Below are 27,312 nucleotides of genomic sequence, written 5' to 3'. Positions count from 1 at the left end.
GAGTGGCATGATATATTTAAAGTGATGAAAGGGAAGAACCTACAACCAAGATTACTCTACCCGGCAAGGATCTCATTCAGATTCGATGGAGAAATCAAAAGCTTTAGACAAGCAAAAGCTAAGAGAATTCAGCACCACCAAACCAGCTCTACAACAAATGCTAAAGGAACTTGTCTAAGTGGGAAACACAAGAGAAGAAAAGGACCTACAAAAACAAACCCAAAACAATTAAGAAAATGGTCAGAGGAACATACATATCGATAATTACCTTAAATGTGAATGGATTAAATGCTCCAACCAAAAGAGAGACGCTTGCTGAATGGATACAAAAACAAGACCCATATATATGCTGTCTAGAAGAGACCCACTTCAGACCTAGGGACACATACAGACTGAAAGTGAGCAGATGGAAAAAGATATTCCATGCAAATGGGAATCAAACGAAAGCTGGAGTAGTAATACTCATATCAGATAAAATAGACTTTAAAATAAAGAATGTTACAAGAGACAAAGAAGGACACTACATAATGATCAAGGGATCAATCCAAGAAGAAGATATAACAATTATAAACATATCTGCACCCAACACAGGAGCACCTCAATACATAAGGCAACTACTAACAGCTATAAAAGAGGAAATTGACAGTGACACAATAACAGTGGGGGATTTTTTTTTATAACACCTCACTTACACCAATGGACAGATCATCCAGACAGAAAATTAATAAGGAAACACAACCTTTAAATGACACAACAGGCCAGGTAGATTTAATTGATATTTATAGGACATTCCATCCAAAAACAGCAGATTACACTTTCTTCTCAAGGGCAGATGTAACATTCTCCATGATAAATCACATCTTGGGTCACAAATGAAGCTTCGGTAAATTTAATAAAATTGAAATCATATCAAGTATCTTTTCTGACCACAATGCTATGAGATTAGAAATAAATTACAGGGAAAACAACGTAAAAAACACAAACACATGGAGGCTAAACAACATGCTACTAAATAACCAAGAGATCACTGAAGAAATCAAAGAAGAAATCAGAAAATACCTAGAGACAAATTACAACAAAAACATGACGATCCAAAACCTATAGGATGCAGCAAAAGCAGTTCTAAGAGGGAAGTTTATAGCAATACAAGCTTACCTCAAGAAACAAGAAAAATCTCAAATAAACAATCTAACCTTACACCTAAAGGAACTAGAGAAAGAAGAACAAAAACAACCCAAAGTTAGTAGAGGGAAAGAAATCATAAAGATCAGAGCAGAAATTAATGAAATAGAAACAAAGAAAACAATAGCAAAGATCAATAAAACTAAAAGCCGGTTCTTTGAGAAAATAAACAAAATTGATAAACCTTTAGCCACACTCATCAAGAAAAAGAGGGAGAGGACTAAATCAATAAAATTAGAAATGAAAAAGGAGAAGTTACAACGGACACCGCAGAAATAAAAAGCATCCTAGGAGACTACTACAAGCAACTCAATGCAATAAAATGGACAACCTGGAAGAAATGGACAAATTCTTAGAAAGGTATGATCTTCCAAGACTGGACCAGGAAGAAATAGAAAATATGAACAGACCAATCACAAGTAATGAAATTGAAACTGTGATTAAAAATCTTCCAACAAACGAAAGTCCAAGATCAGATGGCTTCACAGGTGAATTCTATCAAACATTTAGAGAAGAGCTAACACGCATCCTTCTCAAACTCTTCCAAAAAATTGCAGAGGAAGGAACACTCCCAAACTCATTCTATGAGGCCACCATCACCCTGATACCAAAACCAGAGAGAGATACTACAAAAAAAGAAAATTACAGACCAATATCACTGATGAATATAGATGTAAAAATCCTCAACAAAATACTAGCAAACAGAATCCAACAACACATTAAAAGGATCATACACCATGACCAAGTGGGATTTATCCCAGGGATGCAAGGATTCTTCAATATACACAAATCAATCAATGTGATACACCATATGAACAAACTGAAGAAGAAAAACCATATGATCATCTCAATAGATGCAGAAAAAGCTTTTGACAAAATTCAACACCGATTTATGATAAAAACTCTCCAGAAAGTGGGCATAGAGGGAACCTACCTCAACATAATAAAGGTCATATACAACAAACCCACAGCAAACATCATTCTCAATGGTGAAAAACTGAAAGTATTTCCTCTAAGATCAGGAACAAGACAAGGATGTCCACTCTCCCCACTATTATTCAACATAGTTTTGGAAGTCCTAGCCACGGGAATCAGAGAAGAAAAAGAAATAAAAAGAGTACAAACTGGAAAAGAAGAAGTAAAAGGGTCACTGTTTGCAGATGACATGATACTATACATAGAGAATCCTAAAGATGCCACCAGAAAACTACTAGAGCTCATCAATGAATTTGGTAAAGTTGCAGGAAACAAAATTAATGCACAGAAATCTCTTGCATTCCTATACACTAATGGTGAAAAATCTGAAAGAGAAATTAAGGAAACAATCCCATTCACCATTGCAACAAAAAAGAATAAAATACCTAGAAATAAACCTACCTAAGGAGGCAAAAGACCTGTACTCAGAAAACTATAAGACACTGATGAAAGAAATCAAAGATGACACAAACAGATGGAGAGATATACCCTGTTCTTGGGTTGGAAGAATCAATATTGTGAAAATGACTATACTACCCAAAGCAGTCTACAGATTCAATGCAATCCCTATCAAATTACCAGTGGCATTTTTTACAGAACTAGAACAAAAAATCTTAAAATCTGCATGGAGACACAAAAGACCCTGAATAGCCAAAGGAGTCTTGAGGGAAAAAAACGGAGCTGGAGGAATCAGACTCCCTGACTTCAGACTATAATACAAAGCTATAGTAATCAAGACAATATTGTACTGGCACAAAAACAGAAATATAGATCAATGGAACAGGCTAGAAAGCCCAGAGGTAAACCCACGCACCTATGGTCAACTAATCTATGACAAAGGAGGCAAGGATACACAATGGAGAAAAGACAGTCTCTTCAATAAGTGGTGCTTGGAAAACTGGACAGCTACACGTAAAAGAATGAAATTAGAACACTCCCTAACACCATACACAAAAATAAACTCAAAATGGATTTGAGACCTAAATGTAAGGCCAGACACTATAAAATTCTTAGAGGAAAATATAGGAAAAACACTCCTTGACATAAATCACAGCAAGATCTTTTTTGATCCACCTCCTAGAGTAATGGAAATAAACACAAAAATACAGAAATGGGACCTAATGAAACTTAAAAGCTTTTGCAAAGCAAACAACAAAGAAGACAAAAAGACAACCCTCAGAATGGGAGAAAATATTTGCAAACGAAACAACGGACAAAGGATTACTCTCCAAAATACATAAACAGCTCATGCAGCTCAATATTAAAAAAACAAACAACCCAATCAAAAAATGGGCAGAAGACCTAAATAGACATTTCCCCAAAGAAGACATACAGATGGCCAAGAAGCACAGGAAAAGCTGCTCAACATCACTAATTATTAGAGAAATGCAAATCAAACCTACAATGAGCTATCACCTCACACCAGTTAGAATGGGCATCATCAGAAAATCTACAAACAACAAATGCTGGAGAGGGTGTGGAGAAAAAGGAACCCTCCTACACTGTTCGTGGGAATGTAAATTGATACAGCCACTATGGAGAACAGTATGGAGGTTCCTTAAAAAAACTAAAAATAGAATTACCATATGGCCCAGCAATCCCACTACTGGGCATATACCCAGAGAAAACCATGATTCAAAAAGACACATGCACCCCAATGTTCATTGCAGCACTATTTACAATAGCCAGGTCATGGAAGCAACCTAAATGCCCATCGACAGACGAATGGATAAAGAAGATGTGGTACATATATACAATGGAATATTACTCAGCCATAAAAAGGAATGAAATTGGGTCATTTGTAGAGATGTGGATGGATCTAGAGACTGTCATACAGAGTGAAGTAAGTCAGAAAGAGAAAAAAAATATCATATATTAATACATATATGTGGAACCTAGAAAAATGGTACAGATGAACTGGTTTGCAGGGCAGAAATGGAGACACAGATGTATATGGACACCAAGGGGGGAAAGTGGTGGGAGTGGGGGCGGTGGTGGTGGTGGGATGAATTGGGAGATTTGGATTGACATATATACACTAATATGTATAAAATAGATAACTAATAAGAACCTGCTGTATGACAAATAAATAAAATTCAAAAATTAAAAAAAAAAAAAAGAAGCCGATTAGGTTATAGGTTCTCACTACACCTAATACCCTCTCTGAGTTTTGCAAAGTGATATTACTCAGGTACCAAGAGCCTAGAGAAGAAAGAAGATTCGGGAGAATATGGAGCATGTCCCTGCCTCTATATAAGACTTCTTGGTTTTCACAGCCAAATGCTAAGTTGCTTTAAGACCCCTTAAGATTTTATTAGGTAATTCAAATAATTTTAGTGCCACATCTCTATATGTGGTTTCTGATGAGTTCTATGAGTAAGTAAACACACACTTCTGTCATACAGTAGTTAAAGAAATATAGTTTGTGTAATAAATACTATATCTAGTGCAATAACCCACAATTTTATTAGAACTGAAAATCCTAATCAGACCTGACTAGTTTTCAGAATATCCTATACTATCCCTTCTCAAACACCACAGTACTCTGTGACATATATTTACACTCTAAATTAAACAAAATTAAAATTTACTTTGCCTTTGAACATTTTCATAATACCTCAAGAAAAACACAAAAATGGTATTGTGGGATTGGGGTCTGCTGTATTAATAGTTATTTACTTTAAAAATTTACTTATCTATCAGCATTAGATTCATTAAATCAATAAATAAATACTGACTGACTATTACAGGTACCTTTATTTGCATCTACACACATTAAATATAACAGACTTTCTGGTATGTTAGCATTGCTTTAATAATTACATTTTCAAATACTAGTGGTAATCATGCTTATTACTCATCATTCACATTTATCAACATGTCTATACTTCAGTCTAAAAATAGCAGTTGCTTTACAGAGAAATTGTTAACACTGAGAACAGTAGCTTGTCATTTAGCCATTATATATTAAAAAAAAAACCCCACAATATTCTGACATATGAGTCTACTTCAGACATACAAAATAGAATTCATCCTAGAAGCCACTTAATAAAATCCTTAGGGCAAATGTGTATATTTGAAGACCTGGTTACATCAGAAGATCATCAATCTCTGAATATGTTCTTTTGGCAATTGAGATCATCTCCTGTTACTGATTCTCAGCTTTACGCTTCAGGGAATTTATGATAGGTTGTTTTTTGTTCAGGGCTCCCTATAATAGTCTACCTGCCCTGGACTAAGGAAAGTCCCAGTTAGTGGACTACAAGGCCCTAGGACAAAAATCCCTTTTTCCAGTAGCATACTATTACTATTTTTATGAATCTATCATTTTCATAGTTTTAAAAAATTTAATCTGAAGGTGTAACCTCAGGCTTTAAAGTAATGAAGACAGTAAATGAATAAATAAAATATTCTCAATACCCATCTCTGATACCTCATCAAAAGGAAGAAATGGAACTTCAGACAGAAGAATCCAAACTTCAATAATATAAAAAAATCACTGACCAACCTAAAATAAATATTTATGGGTATCTAAATTGAATGAATCAAAGGGCAAAATCTGGGCCATCTCTATTCTATGAAAATGATTCAGAATTTCATAAATGAAGAAGTTAGAGATAAAAATAAAATGCAAAGCAATGTCAGACAAAAGCTAGTTCTACAGGAAGGACTTTCAGGCATTTCTCTCTTCTAAGCATTCATTAATAATTTTTACTACTCATTACTAACAATCAATATCCATGTTGAATATTCATCTCATTGTTTCCTTTTATTTAGAGTGGTTTAATGTTAAACATGATTAAAAAAAAACTTACACCTTGTTTCTTCATTCTAGTCATTGTAGTCTTTATTGGCCAGTGAGTTAATTTATAACCTTACAAAATATATTTTATTTACTTATTTATTTATTTATTTTTGGTTGCGTTGGGTCTTTGTTGCTGCACGGGGGCTTTTCTCCAGTTGTGGTGAGTGGGGGCTACTCTTCATTGAGGTACGCAGGCTTCTCATTGCGGTGGCTTCTCTTGTTGTGGAGCACAGGCTCTAGGTGCGCGGGCTCAGTAGTTGTGGCTCGCGGGCTCTAGAGTGCAGGCTCAGTAGCTGTGGTGCACGGGCTTAGCTGCTACGTGGCGTGTGGGATCTTCCCGGACCAGGGCTCGAACCCGTGTCCCCTGCATTGGCAGGCGGGTTCTCAACCACTGCGCCACCAGGGAAGCCCACAAAATATTTTTAAAGTTTAGTAGTTATTTTGCAATAATATTCACATGAGTTTTAAAGGTTAATAATGACTAATTTTCCTCAAAAAATTGTCTAACATGAATATGGAGCCTTTGCTCCCACTTCCATGCTCAAACTATTGTTTTATTTATGTAAGTAAGGCTTTGATAAGACTTTCCACAATAAGCTCATATTTGTTAAAGCATTTAACATGTTAAATCATGTTTTTCACTAGTGTTAAATGATATCTTAATTTCTCTAAGAAAAGTCTTCAGTTAAATCCAAAAAGTCCTAAGTTGATAAAGTGAAGTATTAGCACCAACATCCATTTACAGAAATTAGTGTTTCGGACTTCCCTGGTGTCGCAGTGATTAAGAATCCGCCTGCCAATGCAGGAGACACGGGTTTGAGCCGTGGTCGGGGAAGATCCCACATGCCGCGGAGCAACGAAGCCCGTGTGCCACAACTACTGAGCCTGCACTCTAGAGCCCACGAGCCACAACTACTGAGCCTGCATGCCACAACTACTGAAGCCCGTGGGCCTAGAGCCTGTACTCCGCAACGAGAAGCCATTGCAGTGAGAAGCCCGTGCACCACAACAAAGAGTAGCCCCTGCTCGCCATAACTAGAGAAAGCCTGTGTGCAGCAATGGAGACCCAACACAGCCATAAGTAAATAAATAAATAAATAAATAAATAAATAAAAATTAAAAAAAAAAGAAATTAGTGTTACATATAATAAGATATTCAAGAACCAGTGTTGATTATGTTGGCTCCTGTTGAAAATATTCACTTAACGTTTATAAAATTTTAAATTGAGGCAATGAATTTCTCTTGATCACTGGTAAAGAAAAGATCTTGTTCAAAAATTGCCACAGTCTTGTTATTTCACAAACTCAGAAATGTCACAAGCAAATCATATAAACTACTCTCAACAATAAATGTCTTATCTAATGATTAACCTATAAGAACTCCTGTTCCCCAAAACCAGAACTAAGATACCCCAATATATTCAGTAGATTTCTGAATATCATCTCACTCTTTTAAGTATCATTTTAAATTATATTTTAAAAATTCAAAAAAGACACAGTTTATGATTTTCACAAATTACTTCACTTATATATTCCATTATATTTCACTTTGATTTTGAAAATCCTGTTTATTAAAGGATTAAACTCACAGGCATAAAAATCATGAATCCAGCTACCCTTCTACAGTCAAGACTGCCGGTTCTGGTGAGAACAAAGAAGTGAGTTACTTCCCACTTCATACATGGCCAATTTTTTAAAAAATCTTTTTAAAGCAACTATTAGTAGAGGCATTCTTTCAAATAAATAGGAAATGTGATATACAGATATGGATCAGGCTTCAAATTCTAAAGAGAATTCAGAGGTCCCATGGCTCAGTCTTCTACACAATGCAGGACTCCTTTCTATAATGTTAGAAGCTAGGTTATAAACTGGTGGCCTAAGGACCATTTGAAGCCCATACACATAGTCTATTTGGCCTGCACAGTTTGTTTGTTTTTCAATTAAACCCACCTGTAGCTGCATTCCTACTGCCCCTTTGGATGAGCCATTCCCTCTCCACTTCTCCACAGCTCCCACCACTTCCCATCACCCCACTTCACTCACTCATCATCTGCCTGGTGCTTTAAGCATCTGAACATCTCCATCAGTGACCACTGTTCTGGAGAAAGGTTATCTACTCTGTGGCTGAACATCTCCATGAAAGGGAAGGGAACTCACAACTTTGCAAGTCGACCAATTTCACTGTAGGCAACTCTAAACAGTAGAGAGACTTGTCTAGAATAATTTCCAGACACAAACTAATTCTATCCTCAGAAACAAAATGAGTCTACTCTGTCTTCCACAGGAAAGCCTTCTAGATATCTTAAGACAACTAACCTTCCTAGGTCTTCAGAGCTCCCAAATAGTCCTCATAATAATATATTTTCAAGCCCACCCATGGCATGCTTCTTTGAATGGATAAACCCTACTTATGATTTATTTTCAACTATTATTTATGGATTCATTCATTATGCATTCTAGCTACCAATGTTGCTCTTCACGTGTAATAATGTAATATTTCCTTTAGATCAGTGATTTTTAAACTTTCTGGTCTCAATACTCCTTTATACTTTTAAAATTCATTGAGGATTCCAATGAACTTTTGTTCGAGAGTTATGTGTATGGATATTTACTATATTAGAAATTAAAATTGAATTTTTAAAAAAATTTGTTAATTCACTTTAAAAATACATAGTAATATAAGAGCAAATTTCTATGAAAAATAAATGTTTTCCAAAATAACATAAATGAGTAAGTAAAGCAGTATTGTTTTACATTTTGCAAATATTTTTAATGTCTGACTCAATTAAAGACAGCTGGATTCCTATAACTATTTCTGCATTCATTCTGTTGCAATATCACACATAGGTAGCCTCTGGAAAACTCAGGGAGAATGGAAGTGAAAAATGTAAATAATATTTTAATATTGTTAAATAGTTTTGACTTTGTGGACCCCTTGAAAGGGTCTCTGGGGTCCCCAGACAATATTTGGAATCCATTTATAAATGCTTTCATTAGTGTAGCTTAGGTTCCAGTTATTTTCTCTAGCATCCATGGCATTCTTTTCACTTATCTTGAGCTTATGGTCAACTAAAATCACTCGCTCTTTCTCAAACAAATTGCTGTCATGTCAATGCAGACCTTATACATAAATTTCCCTACAGATGCCATTTTGTTGGCTTCAGGTTACCCTTTGGTAGTAGACGCTGTTGGTGCCCTACCCAGGTCTCCTTAAGGCTGGTGTAATTGTTGGCTGATAACACACAGCAGCCCCCTTCTCTGAAGAATTTCTCAGTAATACTGGAGCCATCTTGCTTGGGAAGCTATGTCTATCTCTACGTCAGCCAATGACTGACTGACAAACCAATAACTTACAGAGTACAAAAGGTCAGCCTCAAGGACACAAAGTAGGACTAATTCTGGGTATCTGTGCTCCAGAGCTTCAAGGAGATCAGACTAAAGTTAGTCTCTAGTGAGACCACAATCTTCCTTAGTTTTTATCCATTGTTCTGTCCTGCTTCTGGTACTCTCTTTCTCCTAAGAACACATCCCTAATAAGTCATTTTAACAGGAATCTCCATATCAGGCTCAACCTAAGACATTTTTTATCTCATCAAGATTATTGCAATATCAACTCTACCATACACCATATTAGCTAACCATCTCAGCTGTACACCATCTCAAATATGCTAAGAATTCTATTATAAAGTACTGCAGTGGTTCTCAAAGTGTGGTGGTCCCTGTACCAGCAGCATCAGCATAACATGGGAACTTGTTAGAATTGCAAGTTATCAGGCCCCAGTCCAAACCTACTGAATCACAAACTCCATCACAGAGATGTACTGTAAGTAACTAATCCACTACTGTTGAACATTTTAGTTTCTATTTTTCCTATTATAAATAACGGTAAAATGAATATACTTGCATGTAAAACTTTGTGTACATTTCTGATTATTTTATAAGTATTTGTCTGCAATTTACTTTGATGTAAAAGTACTGCATCAAAAAAGATGTATTGATAGATGAATCAGGGATGGATATGTAATACAGCAAGCACAGCAAAATGTTAATGGCAGAATCCAGGTGATGAGTACATGGATGTTCACTGCAAAATTCTTTCAACTTTTTCATATGTGTTTGCAATTTGTTGGGAAATGTTGAAAATGAAAAATGTTGAAAAAATATATTTTATGAAGCTAAATTCCTAGAATTGGAATAGACTGTTCATAGTATGTGCACATCTTCAAACTTTGTAAAGTTAAAACATCAACCAGAAAGTGTCAGTTCCCTCACACACTGTCAACACCACTTTTTAGTGCTTTTCAAATGTCTGACAACTTGTTAGGCAAAAACTAGTAATTTATCTTTTAAATCATCATCTCCATGTGCATTTTTTAAAGCTAATATATAATGAACTGAAAAGCTTCCTAACATGCTTGGCTTCAGATAGGATGTTGGTTATTTGAACCAGGAAACAGTAATCAAGATTTGAACACCTACTCAGAGGCACTTACCTTATTACCAAGCACAATACCCTCATGAATAACTTGCAAACTAAATTGTACAGGCGAGAGTTACTTGCAGGCCAGCATCATACACAGGCAGAGGGGGTTAGTGCTGGACTGCCCAAGGGGACTGATTTAATAGGTCCTAAGAAAGGACTCTTCCTTCACAAAAAAGTCTCCTTTCCCATTTTACCAGGATACTCAGAATTCTAAGCATTAGAGTTCTTTCTTTATGTTGAAGCAATTAGATTCCCACCAATTCAATTTTAAAATTCAAGTATTTTACTTCAATATGGGTTCCACATAATTATGGTGCATCCATAGGATGGAATGCAGTGGAGCTATTAAAAAAGAACTATGGATATCTACATCTACTGACATGGAAAGACGTCCATGCTATGCTTGTTCATTGCAGAACACAAGTATGTATGTGTGTGTATGACAGAAATATGTATAAGGATACTTACTAAAATATTAATAGTGGTTACCTCCAGTTGAAGGATATATGAGAGTTTTTTTACTCTTTTAATATATTTCTCTATTGTTTATTTTTACGATAGATATATAAAAAATTTTATTAACAATAAAGGCTATTTGCTATTTGATAAAAAGAAAATTGAAAATATCCCAGAAAACCATTAAACCATTATTAGCAACTTATTAAATTTTAATTTAGCAAGATTTTCAAGTCAAGGTTAAAGTTGCCTAAGCAATGAGACCCAGATCTAGCATATTTTAAAGGACATAGGAGAAAAATTAAAGGCAGACTAGGTGAAGAGATCTCCATCCATGTATTAAGCAGCTGAGGTATAGGCCTGTATTATCCTGGGGGGATTTCACTGGGAAAAAATCAACAGGCAACGGAAGGCATCTGTGGTCTTTAGATGCAAGAGAAACCAAAAGAGTGAAGGCTTACTACAATCTGTATAGACCCGGAGTGAATCTTAACTTTACCACAGTTCCTGCTCTCAATATTATAGAAAATAACCTCCTACAAATGATGTTCACTTCTCCCCCTACAGCAGGTCCAGGATCTGATGGCAGTTAATTTTTAAAATATATTATTTATCAGATTTAAATTTTTACTTTATACTTTATAAAGACTGAAAAGGAAAACATGACATGTTAAATCACTCACCTCCATGGGAAGACATGTTTGTACACGGGCAGATGTTCCTCGATGTGACACTGCAGTCCTATTTTTAATTTGAAACTGTGTTTTGCACATGTAGCCATCAGAACAGTCCTGTGTTCCATCACCAAACAATACATAAGAAAATGCCAATTATTGTAAGAACTCATCATTCTAATATCTACAGCATCTCATAAGTTCCAAACCGAGCAATGAAAAACTAAGTATATTAAATGAGATAATATGGATAAAGAAACTCATCCAATACCCCTGTACATAGTAGGTACTCAATAAATAGAAATCTTAATCGCCTACTTTTCACACCTATTAATGATGTTTCCTCTTCTCTTAGATTAAATCCCTTTTATTCCCCAAGCATTTCAAAGCATAGAATTCATAGAACACAATGTGTTGGCAGCTGTTTAAAAATATCTAAACTTATAGAAATATCTTGTCACATAATTAATACTGATGTCCATGGCATATACAGAAATAGAAATTTTAGGAGGACATGCATCTTGAAGCTAGAAGGGACCCTCTATTTCAATTTCTTGTTCAAGGGAAGATCTCCATTAAAAGGTCCCATGAGGTAATCATTCAGCACCTTCCTAAGCACTTCCAGGAACCTGCACCTCACTCCCTTACATGACTACCACCTCCATTTTGGCATATGACACATTGTTCATTGAGAAAGTTTAGTTCTACATTGCACTAAAATATCTCCCTTTAACCTTAATTCACTGGTTCTAGTTCTGCCCTCTGGAGTCTAAACTCTTTTCCACAGAGCCATTATTCAAAGAGTTGAAGACAATTACCACCATTTTCAAATGTTTGTTGTAAGATATGATTTCCAAGCCCTTCACCAGTTGCATTTCTCTCCTGTTTTTTATACTTGCTGTTAAATACACTAATGGATGATGTTCATCTAATTGTGGTCAGTTGCATTTTTTTTAAGGCAAAACTTGTTTGAACTTAATGAAGTCGTGTAAAAATGTAATAACTCGTCATGCACAGACATACTCACATATCAATGAATATTATTAATTCTCCACCAAAATGTCACACTAACATTCATATTTTAACAGAATTAAAATAATTATAATTAAGAAAAACATGGTTACTTAATCTGACGTAGTAAAAAAAAAAAATACAAAATAGCATCCAAACTAAAAAATTCATAATTCACTTAAATACTTTTACTAAGATTCAAATATCCAGTTTTTAACTATAAAATAAGACAATTTTAGAGTGTTTGTGAGCTATTTAATATTGAGTATTTTTAAAAATTTGTGTCATGACAACTATGTAAGAGCATTTGATATTAGGTAACTATCCTGGGTTGAATCGTATCCTCCCAAATTTCATGTCCACCGAGAACTTTGTTTGTGACCTTATTTGGAAATAGGGTCTGTGCAGATGTAATCAAGTTAAGATGAGATCATACTGGAATAGACTAGACCCTAAGTCCAATATGACTGGTGTAGTTATAAGAAGAGGGAAATTTGGCTACAGAGACAGACACATGGGAGAAGGTCATGGGAAGAAAGAGGCAAAGATCGGAGTGGTGCATCTACAGGCCAAAGAATGCCAAGGATTGCCATCAACTACCCAGAAGCTAGAAAAGGCACAGGAAGATTCTTCTCTAGAGACTTTGGAGGGAGCATGGACCTGCTGACACCCTGATTTCCAACTTCCAACTTCCAGAACTGTGAGAGAATAAATTTCTGTGTTTTAAGCCACCCAGTTTGTGGTACATTGTTATGGCAGCCCTAGGAAACTAATACAGAAACCATATTTTCAGAGAAATCTGGTGGCACCTTTATAATACCTCCCAGTTAGTTAGGCTGTCATCCCGCCAGGACTCACACAGGGGCCGCCCTGCTGTTTGGTCATGATCAACACTAGTTCTGATTGACTGCAGCCAACTCATTCAGACTGGTTGATGCCACTACCATAGGTTGTTAAATATTTTGAATATCCTTCCTGCCTGTAAAGTAAGCTATTAGGCATCGAATACTATCATCTTTTATTATTTCACTAAGGTTCTACATTTTGTAGATGGAATTATTGCTTTAAATTCTAGTGAAAGCTATTCTCTTTTCTACTAGATTTGAACCAGAAAGATAAAACCCTGGCAGTGTCGGCAGCCATCGTGTGATTAAATGGAGCCTGAGAATAAAGCCAATGCAGAGGAAAGCAAGGCCATAATATGCAGAGACCAGATCCTGATTACACTATTTATACCAACCATACCTGAAGCTAGCTCTACCCTCAAATTTTTCAATTACATGGACCCCAAAAGTCCCTTCTTTGCTTCACCCAACTTAAGTTGGATTTTCTGTCACTTGTAACCAAAATAATCTTTTTATAAAGTGACCTATATTGCATTTACTAGTTTAAAATGAGATTTTCTACTGTATTGTATTATCACTCTCATTATGATAATCAATACCTGATTATATAAAAGATTTACCAAATACAATAAAACCATAATAGTATGTGTTTCTGAGAAAAAGTACTCACAGTCTGCAATTTAAAAATAATCTAGCGACTTTGTAGTCAGCAACTTTGCTAAGTTTGTTTATAGACTATTTTTGATTTTATAATTATAATATCTGTATCATCTATTAATAAAGATGGTTTTACTTCTTTTCCAAAAAAAAATTTAAAAAAATAAAAATAATCTAACAACAGAGAAAAAAATCATAGGATATTCAGAGAAAAGTTAGAGCTAAACTGTGTGTACTGAGTATAATTCATCAAATGAGGAAAAATGTTCTATTTCATATTTTCTATACCTGAGTGCTGGTCATACAACCTCTTCCTAAGGGAAGCTACAATTTAGTAAAACTCTAATTACAATGCAAAATACACCTCCTTTGACATCAAAGAGGTGAGTCAGAAATTCCTGTACACCTATGTTATAAAATCTAAATAAATTATCTGGTATCTTTTAAGATAGAGACATTATTTTCAGTATTACTTATAATTTAAGCAATTTAAATCTCTGTTTTAGGCAATTTCTGATACTATTTATTAGTGTCTATAGGGAGGTGCAAAAGGGTTTTTGACTCAGCCTATATTTGGTCATGGTGATTTTCTTTTCAGTATCAATCTCTTAATAGTCAAGATTAGCCTTGAAAAATTAAATATAGAAAAAGGAGAGTTTTATAGCATTTCAAACATTTACTTCCACAGAAGTAGGCCTTTCTCCCACATCATTTTAACTTAAGGCAGAAAATGTTTTATTCTTCACTGTTGAAGGATGCTTTTTTAGAGACAACAAACATAAAGGTATGAAAATTGCCCTCTGAACTGGCACTAGTCAATCAAGGCCAGTAAACAAAGTTGAACTCAAACCTCCCCCTGAAAATTTCAGTGGACGTTCTGCTCTAGCTTCCCTGCATTCTTTTTGTACTTACAATTTAATATTAACCTCCTTTAATTTTTTAACACTGATTAGTTTTACTTCCTCCAGTTGATCCTAAGATCAGGGCCTAGGCCCCATCCCTGGAGAAAGAAAGGCTGCAAAGGGAAGCCAGGGTCCTTACTGTAGAATCTAGACTGTCCTCCACATAAAAACCTCATCCCCACAGAGTCTGAAAACACCCCAGACCTGCATGGGAGGAGGTGGAACAAAAGGAACCTTACAGCTTACCCAGTTCAACCCTCCTGATTTAGCGATAAGAAGGTGAAGGACTGAAGCAATCTTAAGAGACTTGTCTTACTGCTAATTAGGGGCAGAGCTAGAAGTAGAAGGCAAGCCTCTTGGCCTGTGTTCTTTCTACTACACTAAGCAAGTTCTGCCAGAGAGCAGGATCATGGCAGAAAGATCTTTACTGATGCTCGCGGACTGGTAGACGTCAGGCTCTGCACATGGAATAACAAGCTCAAGCCACTCAAAGTGTGGTCTGGGGACCAGCAGCCTCAGGGTCACCTGGGAGCTTGTTAAACATGCAGAATCCCAAGCCCCACTTCAGACCTTCTGAATTGGAATCTGTATTTAACAGGATCCCAGGTGATTTGTGTGCACATTTGGAAGCACTGAGGCAGGGAGCACTGCGATCCCTGCGGGACAGCAAACTGACTGCATTAAACAGTGGTTCTCAACCCTAGCTGCATATCTGAATCACCTGAGGAGTTTTCAAAATGCTGTTGCTAGGGTCCACCCTCAGACTGGTGAAGTGAGAATCTTCCTAGCAGCCTCTAATGAAAAGCCAGGGTAGAGAACCACTGCACTAAATTCACTGGAGTCCCCTTCTGAACTCTGAGAACAGAGCCAACCACAGACTCTGCAGCTGCCTCAGCAGAAAACGCCACAAACAGCTCCCAACTTTCAGGAATTCCAGGGCTCACTCGGAGCACTCCATGTACTAAACTTGCCTCTGTGGATGCTCAGCTTGGAGCTTCGACTGTGCTGAGACTGCTTTTTATATGGTCTTCACTAACACCTCAAACCCTACTCTCTGGCAACTTGCCCACCCTTGACCTGGTCATCTGTAACAGCCAGTAATCTCATAACTTAAAACCTTCCCATGTCCAACTACACTTCTGCCATCAGGACTCCCTGCTGCCCACTGCCACAAAGCAGGTTGCTCCACATTGTCACTGTAGAAGAGAAACTAATAGGAAATGCAGGTGCTGTATGCAACCCAGACACCACTAATAAAAAGAGAACACTTCCTCACAGTCAAAACTCCTCAGGTCATCTACATGGAATGCCCTTCACCTTATGCCAAAACAAGGAATAAAGATTTAAATGAGGAAAACAATACCATAAATGTGTTCAATGAAAACACTGGAAGATTAGAAACTCTTTTATCTATTTTTTTTAATTTTTTAATTTTTTATTTTTGGCTGCGAGGCTTGCAGCATCTTATTTCCCCGACCAGGGATCAAACCTGTGCCCCCTGCAGTGGAAGCACAGAGTCTTAACCACTGGACTACCAAGGAATTCCCTAAAAGCTTTTAAAGGATATTTAAAAAGTAAGTAAAAATCTTGAAGTCATGTAAAATAATGATAAATTCTACTGCATGGAAAAAATTCTTAACACCATAAAGTCAAAAGGCAAATATTAAAATGTGAAAAAAAGGTCTGTAGCTCAAATCATAGAAAAGGACTAATTTTGTCAATATATAAATAGCTTTAATTTCCTCAGTGTATTAATAGTTCTCACAAACCAATAAGAAAAAGATGAACAGCCCAACAGAAAAATAAGCAAACGATATAAATAGATAGTTCACTAAACAGGAAGTATACGTGGATTTTAATCATATAAAAATATGTTCAATGTTACCCATAAGAAAAATGCAAATTAAAACTATGTGATACCATTTTTTACCTATCAGATTGGCAAAGATCAGAAAGCGTGAAATACACTCTGTAGACAAAGATGTGGATAAAACAGGCAGGCGCTCTCATACACTGCCAAGGGCAGGGTAGTTTAAATTAGTATAACCTCCCTGTAGAGCAAGTTGACAATAACTATCTAAACTTAAAATGCACATACCTTCCATCCAGAAATGCTACTTCCAGGAATTTATCGTACAGATACAATTGCACATGTAGAAAGTAAAATTCATGCAATGATATGTATTAAAGTATTGTTTTAATAGCACAATATTGGAAATAACCTAAATGCCCATAGGTGAGGATTGGCTAAATAAATTATAGTATATCCAAATAATAGAATGCTATGCAGTCATAAAAAAGTGACTATAAGTATTCATATGGAATAATAACCAAAATAGATCATTAAGTTAAAAATATGCAGAACAGCATATATATATGTATATTATCCTACCATTTGCTTAAATATAAACGCATATGCTTGTGTACATTGAAGATACCTGAAAGGACACCCAAGACACTGGTATGAGTAATGACCTCTGAGGTTTGGGTAAGGAGGGTGGGAAGGTTAGGAAGGAAACTTACCTTTTTAGTGTACAAACACTTTTGTGCCTATATATAAAAAACACTTCATGTTAAACAAATACTTCATTGATTGCCTTTTGAACATATGCCTCCAGGCCAGCGCAATGCTGCAATGGATTCCAACTTGAACTTCTCAGGAGAAAATGTTCTGGAGGCCTTATAGAACCCTAGATAGACAACCAAGTTTTCTAGTGTAGTACTGACTGCATACTAAGGATTTCCTGACAGAACATGTTTAGGTCTGCTTTCCTACAAGCTGTCAAAAGTTATGCCACCCAGATAGTTATGTTATGCCTGCTGGAATCCAGCTACCCAAATAACTATGGGGCTCTTGTAGCTGAATTTTAATAAGCTTTTAACAATCTACTCTAGAAAAACACTGCTGTCTAAAAAATTAGGTGGTTACCTAAGAGCCTCAGCCCTGCTTTGGAATAAAGGATTGCATATAGGATGTAAACTCAAGTTAACTGCCCATAATGATCAGCTGCAGGAAGGGCTTGTCAAGGCCACTGGGGAGGAATTAAGACAAGAGGAAGTTTCTAGGTCACTGCTGGCACTGAACAAACAACAGGACCTTCAAGGCCAATGGAACCCTGAGGAACAGGCCAAACCTAAGCCACAGACCTCAAGTGGTTGTTCTTTTCTTCTGTAAGAGATCAAACCAATACTACCAGTAACTGCCCAGAGCTAATTAATCTTGGAGTCAAAAAAAAAAAAGAAAAACTGCTGCTGAAAAGCAAAGCTTACACTGGGTAAGTCAGACACTAAACTAATATCTGTTCATTTTTTTAAAAGCCTGAAAGTTAGATGGTGTATGAAGGTAACTGTTAAGGATTTAGAGAGCCTCCAGAACACAATTTTGAATATATTAAAATGTCTCCTCATGCCCCAATCCCCACCCAATCTCACTAACCAATACTGCTACGCCTTCCCAATATGTGTGTGGATGTTGACCATGGCTGACTCTGATGCCTCTGAGTCAGTATCAAGAGTGACCAGATCCAGTCAAAGTGATTCATGGGTAACTGCCGGCCTTTGACTCAGGCAAAAATTCAAAAGACCAAAAACTCAAGAAACCAAAAACCCAAAAGTAAAAGTAGGTATATAACATATTTCATCTTTGAAAAAGACCTTGGTCTTCTCCTTGGTCTTGTAGTATTTTGGAGTTTATTAAACATGACACAGCCATTTATTGAATAGTCCACCAATACCTTCACCATACTTTCTTGGGGGAGAGGGTTGGAGATACACCTCAGATAATAATAAATTCCAGCTGAGGGAGCTGAGGCTGTCCTTCTGGGAAAGAATTAAATCTTCTTCTGGATGTGTGGTCGCATCCAATAGAGGCCCATACCCCCTTGCTTCACCATTTGCACAACATAACCCGTTATGATTACTGCCTTTATCTGTGTGACCTAAGGTGTGAATGACTACTGAACACATTGGTTCACTAGCTGGGAATTAAACCACAAAACATGGTGACCATTGGTCCTTGATTGGAGGTTCTCTGGCTCTGCCCAGTTTAAAAGAGCTTTTTCTTAGCATGGTCATGGTATGAAACTAAAAGAGAATCTGTGGGATTTTAACTTGAAATATTCTCTCCAAGGCAGCCGTGTGTCAGAGGGTTACACTGCCTTCTCTTACAATACTTAGTTCAGCAGTTACTCTTGTTTACATTAGCATACTCATTACAGACTCTTATTAGGTTTAAAGTTCTAATCAACCTATAAACAAAGCACAGAGGACTAATTATAGTTACTGAACAGAATCTAAATATTATAAATCTTGATGATGTAAAAATAATAATATAATTAATTTAAAAATCAGAAGGAGGAACAGAAAGGAATGTGGGATATAGTATAAGTACTCTAAATTCCTCACCTATCACAGAAGGAATCAATAGTTACTATCCAAAAATGAAAAATCAGGAGTTAAAAGTATTGATATATTGTTAAAGTTTACAGGGATCACTGTGAGAATAACTGAGTTATTCTTCACCAATAGGGGTTCCTTTAAACAAATTTAAATCATCCATATGATGGAATACTATGTAGCTATCAGTAATAATGAGATAGCTCTATATATGCTCACAAAGAAAGATGTCCATTATGTACTGTTAGGTGGAAAAAGTAAGTTACAAAACAATGATCCCACTTCCGTAAATATGTTATAAACGTATGTATATTTACATGTGCATAGAAAACAAACTACAGAATTGAGTCAAAGGAGAGGGAAGGAAATATTTTCATCTGTATTTTATATATCTATATATTATTAGAATTTTTACAATGATCATGTATTGTTTTTCCTTGCAAAAGTTATTTAATTAAATATAAAAATCCAATCCATGAAAGAAAAATGTAATACTGTGCTTTCCTTCCACTCTCTGCAATCAATAATACTCTAAGAACCATAAAATGTTCTTGCATACAATATTAACTTTTATTTTCTCTCCTTTTTAAACTTACCCTCTAGTTGCTAAGCCAAAATAAGGCCAATACTTCTTTCCTAGGTCACTACCTAATTATGGTATACCTTCACTTTGCTTCTCAAGTGGACATTGTTTTACATCACTTAGGGCCTTCAATTTTCAATTCCATTCAATAAAGACATATTGAGAACTCCAGCACTGTGCTCATTTTAGTTAGTTTTCCTACAATAGTCCTACTCCCTTTCCCTGACAGGACTCTTAGACCTACCCTACCAAGTCCCTCTGCTTTTTACCTCTAACCCCTTCCGACTTCCTAGATGAGCAGTAGAACACACTGCTCTCCCCCTCCCCAAAGACAGGTCAAAGCACAGCAAGTACCTGCTGTATAAAAAAATAAATAAAATAAAAATCAAAAATTCAAAAAAAAAAAAAAACACAGCAAGTGCAGTGACCCCAGGGAATAAAGAGCAGAAGAAAATCAGCCACTTGTCAGCCCAGAAAAGGAGGTTACTGGACCAATTTGATGACCTTACTGGGGAGAGGGGGCGGGGATGAGCACACACGCATATCTGTTGATGTGTACTTGCACAGCCTGCTTATTTCATGCAAATTTTAAAAAAATGGTTATAGTTTAAATAATGCTAAATCCCTTCTCTTTCTTGGAGCCAAAGCATCAAAAGTAAGTTTAGATCACATTGGTTCCATTTTCTTTATTAACACTTTCAACAGATATCTCTACATTGTTGTTTCACTATTAAGCATTTTTGTGGAATTTCACTCGCTTTTCCCTCTTTCACCTTTTTTTTTTTTTTATAAATTTATTTATTTATTTTTGGCTGTGTTGGGTCTTCGTTTCTGTGCGAGGGCTTTCTCTAGTTGCGGCGAGCGGGGACCACTCTTCATCGCGGTGCACGGGCCTCTCACTATCGTGGCCTCTCTTGTTGCGGAGCACAGGCTCCAGACGCGCAGGCTGAGTAGTTGTGGCTCACGGGCCCAGTTGCTCCGCGGCATGTGGGATCTTCCCAGACCAGGGCTCGAACCCGTGTCCCCTGCATTGGCAGGCAGATTCTCAACCACTGCGCCACCAGGGAAGCCCCCCTCTTTCACCTTTTAATAATTTTTTTTCAGGTTTTCCAAATTGCCCATTTTGATTTTTCAACTTTCAGTTCATAAATGTGGGACCTCCATGTGTACCCTCATACTTTTTATTATATTAAACAATTTGGTTCTGCTTCCAAGAGCATTCCTGCTTATTTGTGCCCAAGGATTGGCCAACAAATTCTATAACTGATTGGAGGGGAGATGGGAGCCTGCTGTAGAAAAAATTTTTTTTCTCTCTTTGTTTCTACTTTCAATTTAAGTTTGTAGAGATTTTACCATATTTTGTTTGCTCTAGATGAAATGTTCTCAAAGGTTTATCACTGCTTTTCTAATATCATAGATAAAATAAGAAAACAAAGATGACCCAAGTTCTGACCTCCATCTTGATTTCTAAATTTAAAGTTACTCAAATCTTATTCCTCTCATAAATAATATTTTTATAAAATTACCTGTTATAAGGGAATTATTCAAGAAAATTAAGAGTATTTAAGTAATTTTGTATTTAATAAAATAAATTGAAAGAAATTTTATAGACAGTAGCAAATTATCAGGGCAGCAAATTGTCACTTTCATTTCAAAGCACTGTCCTTGTAAAGCCATACAAATAATTTATTAAGTTTCCTATTTTTTCATGAAATGAAGGATGCCTGAGCTTAAGCAGTTTTACTGGGAGAAGGATCCTGCTGTGCGGGTGGGAAGAAGGAAAGGAAGGTGAGAAAGGCCTTCCTGGCATGGGTGCATACAAAGTACCGCAAAATGGGTGGCTTAAAACAACAAAGATTAATTCTCTCACGGGTCTAGATCTGGAAGCTAGAAGTCTGAAATCAAGGTATTGACAGGGCCATGCTCTCTCTTCAGGCTCTAAGGGAGAATCTTTCCTTGACCCCTCCTGGGTACTGGTTGTTGCCTACTTATAGACACATCATTCCCATTTCTGCCTCTGTATTCACATGCCTTCTTTCCTGTGTGTCTGTATCTTTGTGTCCAGATTTCCCTCTTCTTAGAAGGACATCAGTCAGATTGCATTTAGGACACATGCTAATCCAGTATGGCCTCGTCTTAACTTGATTACATCTGCAAAGACCCTATTTTCAAATAAAGTCATATTCACAGGTTCTGGGTGGACATGAATTTGGGGGGACACTATTCAGCCCAGTACAGGTGAAGAGGCAGGAAGAGGTGGGAGGAAGGCAGTCTCACAGCTCCTGCACCTAACACAGGGGTAGTTTGCCCAGAACAGCTGAGGGAGGCCAGTGTTTCAGAAGCTGTTCCAGCCTGAAGATACTAGGCCAGATTCTCATGGCTGTTGCAGGAAAACAAAAGGGCTTTGACCAATAATGGGGATGAAAGTACTGACAGCTTTTAGAGAAGGCTGCACAGTAGTACACTCACTGTTTTTATGCATGGGACCTGGATAATGAGAGATTGAAGACTTTACTGGAGTCATCCTACGTGCCAAAAAGAGCATTCAATATCCACTACTTGGATCAATACCAGAAACGTGGCAAACTCACACTGCTGGCAGAGAAGAGTGAAGAGGAGGAAGGAGAGAGGGAGGATGTTGTCCACTCAGCCTTTTTTATTGATGTAACAAAAGTTTCCTGACATATTTTCCAGAATGAGTCACAATCTCTGCCCTCATAGTCATTTCCATTCCAAGCCTGTGCGTGTTTAAAGCTCTTATACTGATGCCCTCTCTTTCTGTATCTTCCATCAGAACTCCTGCTTCCCATAGCTTGACATTACCAGGTTGCCTCTGCATCAAGGCAGGAGTTGTGTGAAAGCCGGGTGGACACAATGCAATAGAGAAGGAGCAGAAGCTTACCACCTCACTCCACACTTATGCTACAAATCTTAGAGAGTCTTCCCTCATTTCCATGAATTAATCACGTTCTCCCCCTGCTGTGTTCCCAACCATAGGTTTAGAAACAGACCAGCTGAACTGATGGTCATGTATCTAACAGAATCTTAGCTTAAAATTGGTATTCATTAAATTTACATTTCATATAATAAGGCGATAGATTGGTATCCTTCAAGAATTTTTGCATTCGTCTAAGTGTTTCTTTGGTCTTCTAGCCATGATAGAATAACAGAGACTAGATCTACTCTCCCATCTTAAGCAACTAGAAAAGCAAACAAAAAATATATGAAATTGGGGTTTGCAGATGTTGGACACAGGCAGTGTAGGACAGTGATCTCTGAGGAAAAGGAAATAAACAAGGTAAGCTCTACAAGTGTCCCAGCTCACTGCCTGAAGAAAGTTCTCAAAGAAAAAGATTAAAATGGCAAATGATTTCATTGTTTGTTTAAATAATCTAAGAGAATCAACAGAAAAAGTAATAAAATAAGAGAGTTTCAGAGAGTGGCCAGGAAAAAGATCAACATATAAAAATCAGTAACTTTACAACTGTAGCAATAATCAGTTAAAATCATAAAGATAAACTACACTATTCCTGGTACAAACACAAATTGTCAAATATCCAGGAAAATACCTATCATTATGTCAAGAAAACTCTATAACTGTACTGAAAGACATGAAAATAATCCCAACAAGTTTTTTATGAAACTTGTAAAATGATTCTAAAATTACTTTTAAAAGAAAATGCATGGGGTAATTAATTTTAAAAAAACAATGAATGATAGGATTATTAGATATCAAAACCAACTAAAGAGCACTAGTAATAATTAAAATCTATGTTATTATGACAGAAAAGAAAAATAGATCAGGGATTAGAGTATGGAGTCTAGAAATAGACACATTTATATGTTGGAATTTAATATATGATAAAAAGAGAATTTGGATCACAGATGGAAGAATGGATGAGTCAATAATGAAATGAAGTCATGAGGTTCACCATTAAATAAAATAAACAAACTACATTACCACATCTCACAATCTCTAAAATAAATTCCAGATGGATTAAAGCCCCAAACATAAAAAATAAACTAATAAAGGTCTAGAGGAAAATATAAGAGAATATTTTCTTAATTTGAAGTTAGGAAAGATTTCCTGAGCAAAACACCAACCCAGAAGCCATAAAGCAAAAGACTGGCAGATTTATTAAATATTAAAAAACTCCTGTTTGACAAATGATACTATTAACAAAGTTAAAAGAGAAGTGACAGTCTGGGAAAAAATATTTGCAATACATATAGGAAATGAAGGATTGATAGTCGTAATATATAAGTTACTCCTACAAATCACTATTACAAAGATAAACAACTACAGTAAAAGAGACAAAGGGCATAAACAAGAAATTCCTAGAAGAAATATCAGTGACCAATAAGCATATAAAAATATGCTCAACACCAATGTAATGAGGAAAATGCAAATTGAAACAATATATCATTTTGCATCTTTTAGAATGAAAAATTTTTAAAGATCAGTAATATCTCATAGTCTAGAGAGTATGAGAAAATGGGCATACTCATATACTATTTAAGAATATAAATTGCTCCAGTCAGGAGAGAAATTTTGCCTTTCTCATTCACTCATTTATTCATTCAACAAATATTAGCACTTAGTTCATATAACGTGGTGTGCTAGGCCCTAGGAATACAGCAGTGAACCAAACAGACAGAAGTTCTTGCCCTCAGGCAGCTTGCACTCTGGAGGAACAGATGCAGGGCAGAGAAGATAACAACTGAATATGTACAGTAGATGGTTTTAGTGCAATAAAAATAAATAAATTAGAGTGAGGGGGACTGAAGTGATAGGGTTAGGAAGATGCTATTTTACATAGGGTGGACAGACAGGAGGACCTTGCTGATAAGGTGAGGGATGGTCTCACTGAAGTAGGGAATAAGTCATAAAGCTACCTTTATGAACACACTAGACAGTGGGAATGAGCTGCACTTAGACTCCATAGTGGAAACAGCAGGGATACTATATGTCTGGAGCAGAGTGAAGGAACACGAGAATGATGGAATTTAAGACTAGAGAGGAAAGGGGTGAGAACAATTTAGGCCATGGAAGTCATGGTCAGAGCTTTGGATTTTACTCTGACAAAGACTGAAAGTCATTGGAGGATTCTGAGGCACAGACTGGTATGATTGCACTCACAGTTTTAAAAGATCACTGTAGCTGCTGTTTAGAGACCAGATTCCTAATGGGCATTAGTTAGGAAGCTATTGCAATAGGCCAGGCGAGAAATAATGGCAGCCTGGGCTACAGTGGTGCAGTGGAGGTGGTGAGAAGTGGTTGATTATGGATATATTTTGAAGATAGAGTTAGTAGGATTTATTAATGGATTAAACATGGGATGTAAGAGAAAGAGAGAAGTCAAGGGGAACGCCAGGTTCTTGTCCCTAGCAACTAGAAGCTAATATTTACTGAAATAGGGAAATACGTGGAAAAAGTAGGTTGTGAGGGAGGGGGGAAGGTTAAGTAAAAGTGAGTTAAATGTGCTGCCTCATAGACACTCAAATGTAGTGTCAGGTTGTTGGATATAAAAGCCTGAAGTTGGGGCTTCCCTGGTGGCGCAGTGGTTGAGAGTCCGCCTGCCAATGCAGGGGACACGGGTTCGAGCCCTGGTCTGGGAAGATCCCACATGCCGCGGAGCAACTAGGCCCGTGAGCCACAATTACTGAGCCTGCGCATCTGGAGCCTGTGCTCTGCAACAAGAGAGGCCGCGATAGTGAGAGGCCCGCGCACCGTGATGAAGAATGGCCCCCACTTGCCGCAACTAGAGAAAGCCCTCGCACAGAAACGAAGACCCAACACAGCCAAAAATAAATAAATTAATTAATTTAAAAAAAAAAAAAAAAAAAAAAGCCTGAAGTTCAGGGACATAATAGGTGTTAAAAATACAATTTCAAGAGTCATCAGTGCATATATACTATTTACAGCCAAGGAGCTGGGTAAGATCTCCTAGAGAAAGTGTCTAATTGGAGAAGTCCAAAGACTGAGCCCTGGGTCACTCCAGAGTTGAGCTATTGGGAGATGAGGAGGAAGCAGCAGAGGAAGCCACTAAGAACAGTTGAGAGGTAGAAGGAAACCACAAGGTCAGCATCTCAGGTGCCGAGTAGTTCAAGACGGGAGTGACAGCTGTGCCAATTTTGCAGCATCTGTCAAAATGTCAAGTGAGCATACCCTCTCATTCAGTAATGCTATTTATCTATTCTACAGAAATAAGAATAAGTACACATAAAAATTGTTTTGCATGGACATTTATTAAAGTATCATTTGCCATAGAAAATTAAATGCCCATCAATAGAGGAAAGCTTAAATTATAGTGCATCTGAACAAGAGAACAAAATGTAACAATTAAAAAAAAAAAACCTGGCAGATGGAAGTTACTGATATGGAATAACCTCTGGATATTAAGTTAAAAAACTACTTTAAGAACAATCATATGAAATGATTGATTCCACATATATGGAAAAAGAAAACATATACGTATATGTTACCTGCAGGGCAGGCAGGATAGTGTGATGAGAGAAAGCATGAGCTCCAAATCAGACTTCCTCAGATATAAATTTGGCTTGTTACCGTGAACAAATTTCTTAACTTTTCTGACCTTCCTCTCTCCTATAAAATCCCTCAAATGGCGGTTCTAAGGATTAAATGAATTAATATACAAAAAAGATCAGTGGCATATAGCAATCCCTCAATAAGTGTTAGATATGAATAATGTCTTAATAGTGTACATTATAATATATAATAACCATATATAAGCACATAGGAAGATATTTTGAAGTTTACTCTCCAAACTGTTAACACTGGTTTTCTCCGAGGAGAAGTTTGGGACTGGGAGTTGGCAGGAGGGTTAGAGGTAGTTGAAAGGCACTTAAAACATTTTGACATATATGTCTAAATTACTTTCATTTTTAATAATATACTAGTGCAGATTTTTACAAAAGTATATGTGCATTTCTCATGAAATTTTTAAACTTTTTTAATTTAGAGAAGAAAAAAGAACAGTAAACATGTATGGACCTCAAAAGCTATTGCAATTTCTATTCAGCTGACACCAAAAAAGATAAATCAAAGAATTGGGATAATGTGAAGCAGGTAATGTAACATTTTCTAGCCATTTCCAAGAAAGATACACAGACAGACTTGTGGTAATAAAAATAGAAAAGACAGAAAAGAAGAGCCTGAATAATGAAATAAAGGGAAGAGAATGAAATCAAGCACAGATTCACAGACTCTGAGTCTAACCATTCAGGCAAACAAAAGCCCTACCTATCACCTGAGAGAAGCAGTCACCCAGTGTCTCCTGACACATTTCCAGTGACATAGACAGCATGTGTCACCTTATATTA

The 27,312-nt window shown here is 36.6% G+C and overlaps 1 protein-coding gene across 3 annotated transcripts in view; it reads right to left on the bottom strand.

Moving 5' to 3' along the window:
* The window catches only part of ATG10 (autophagy related 10), a 231,388-nt gene that overhangs the window by 162,011 nt on the left and 42,065 nt on the right, over window positions 1-27,312 (bottom strand). For 2 of the 3 annotated variants that reach the window (XM_036849389.1, XM_036849388.1), the window contains exon 3: window positions 11,585-11,692. The exons of the other annotated variant lie outside the window; for it this stretch is intronic. In XM_036849389.1, coding sequence (XP_036705284.1) covers window positions 11,585-11,692 — 108 coding nt within the window. The remainder of the gene's footprint in view (window positions 1-11,584; window positions 11,693-27,312) is intronic. 3 annotated transcript variants of the gene reach the window in all.

This window comes from Balaenoptera musculus, chromosome 3 (assembly GCF_009873245.2).
Source record: "Balaenoptera musculus isolate JJ_BM4_2016_0621 chromosome 3, mBalMus1.pri.v3, whole genome shotgun sequence".
Classification (NCBI taxonomy): Eukaryota; Metazoa; Chordata; class Mammalia; order Artiodactyla; family Balaenopteridae; genus Balaenoptera; species Balaenoptera musculus.
The sequence above is the reverse complement of the archived record's forward strand: the minus strand, read 5'-3'. Positions and strand labels throughout refer to the sequence as shown.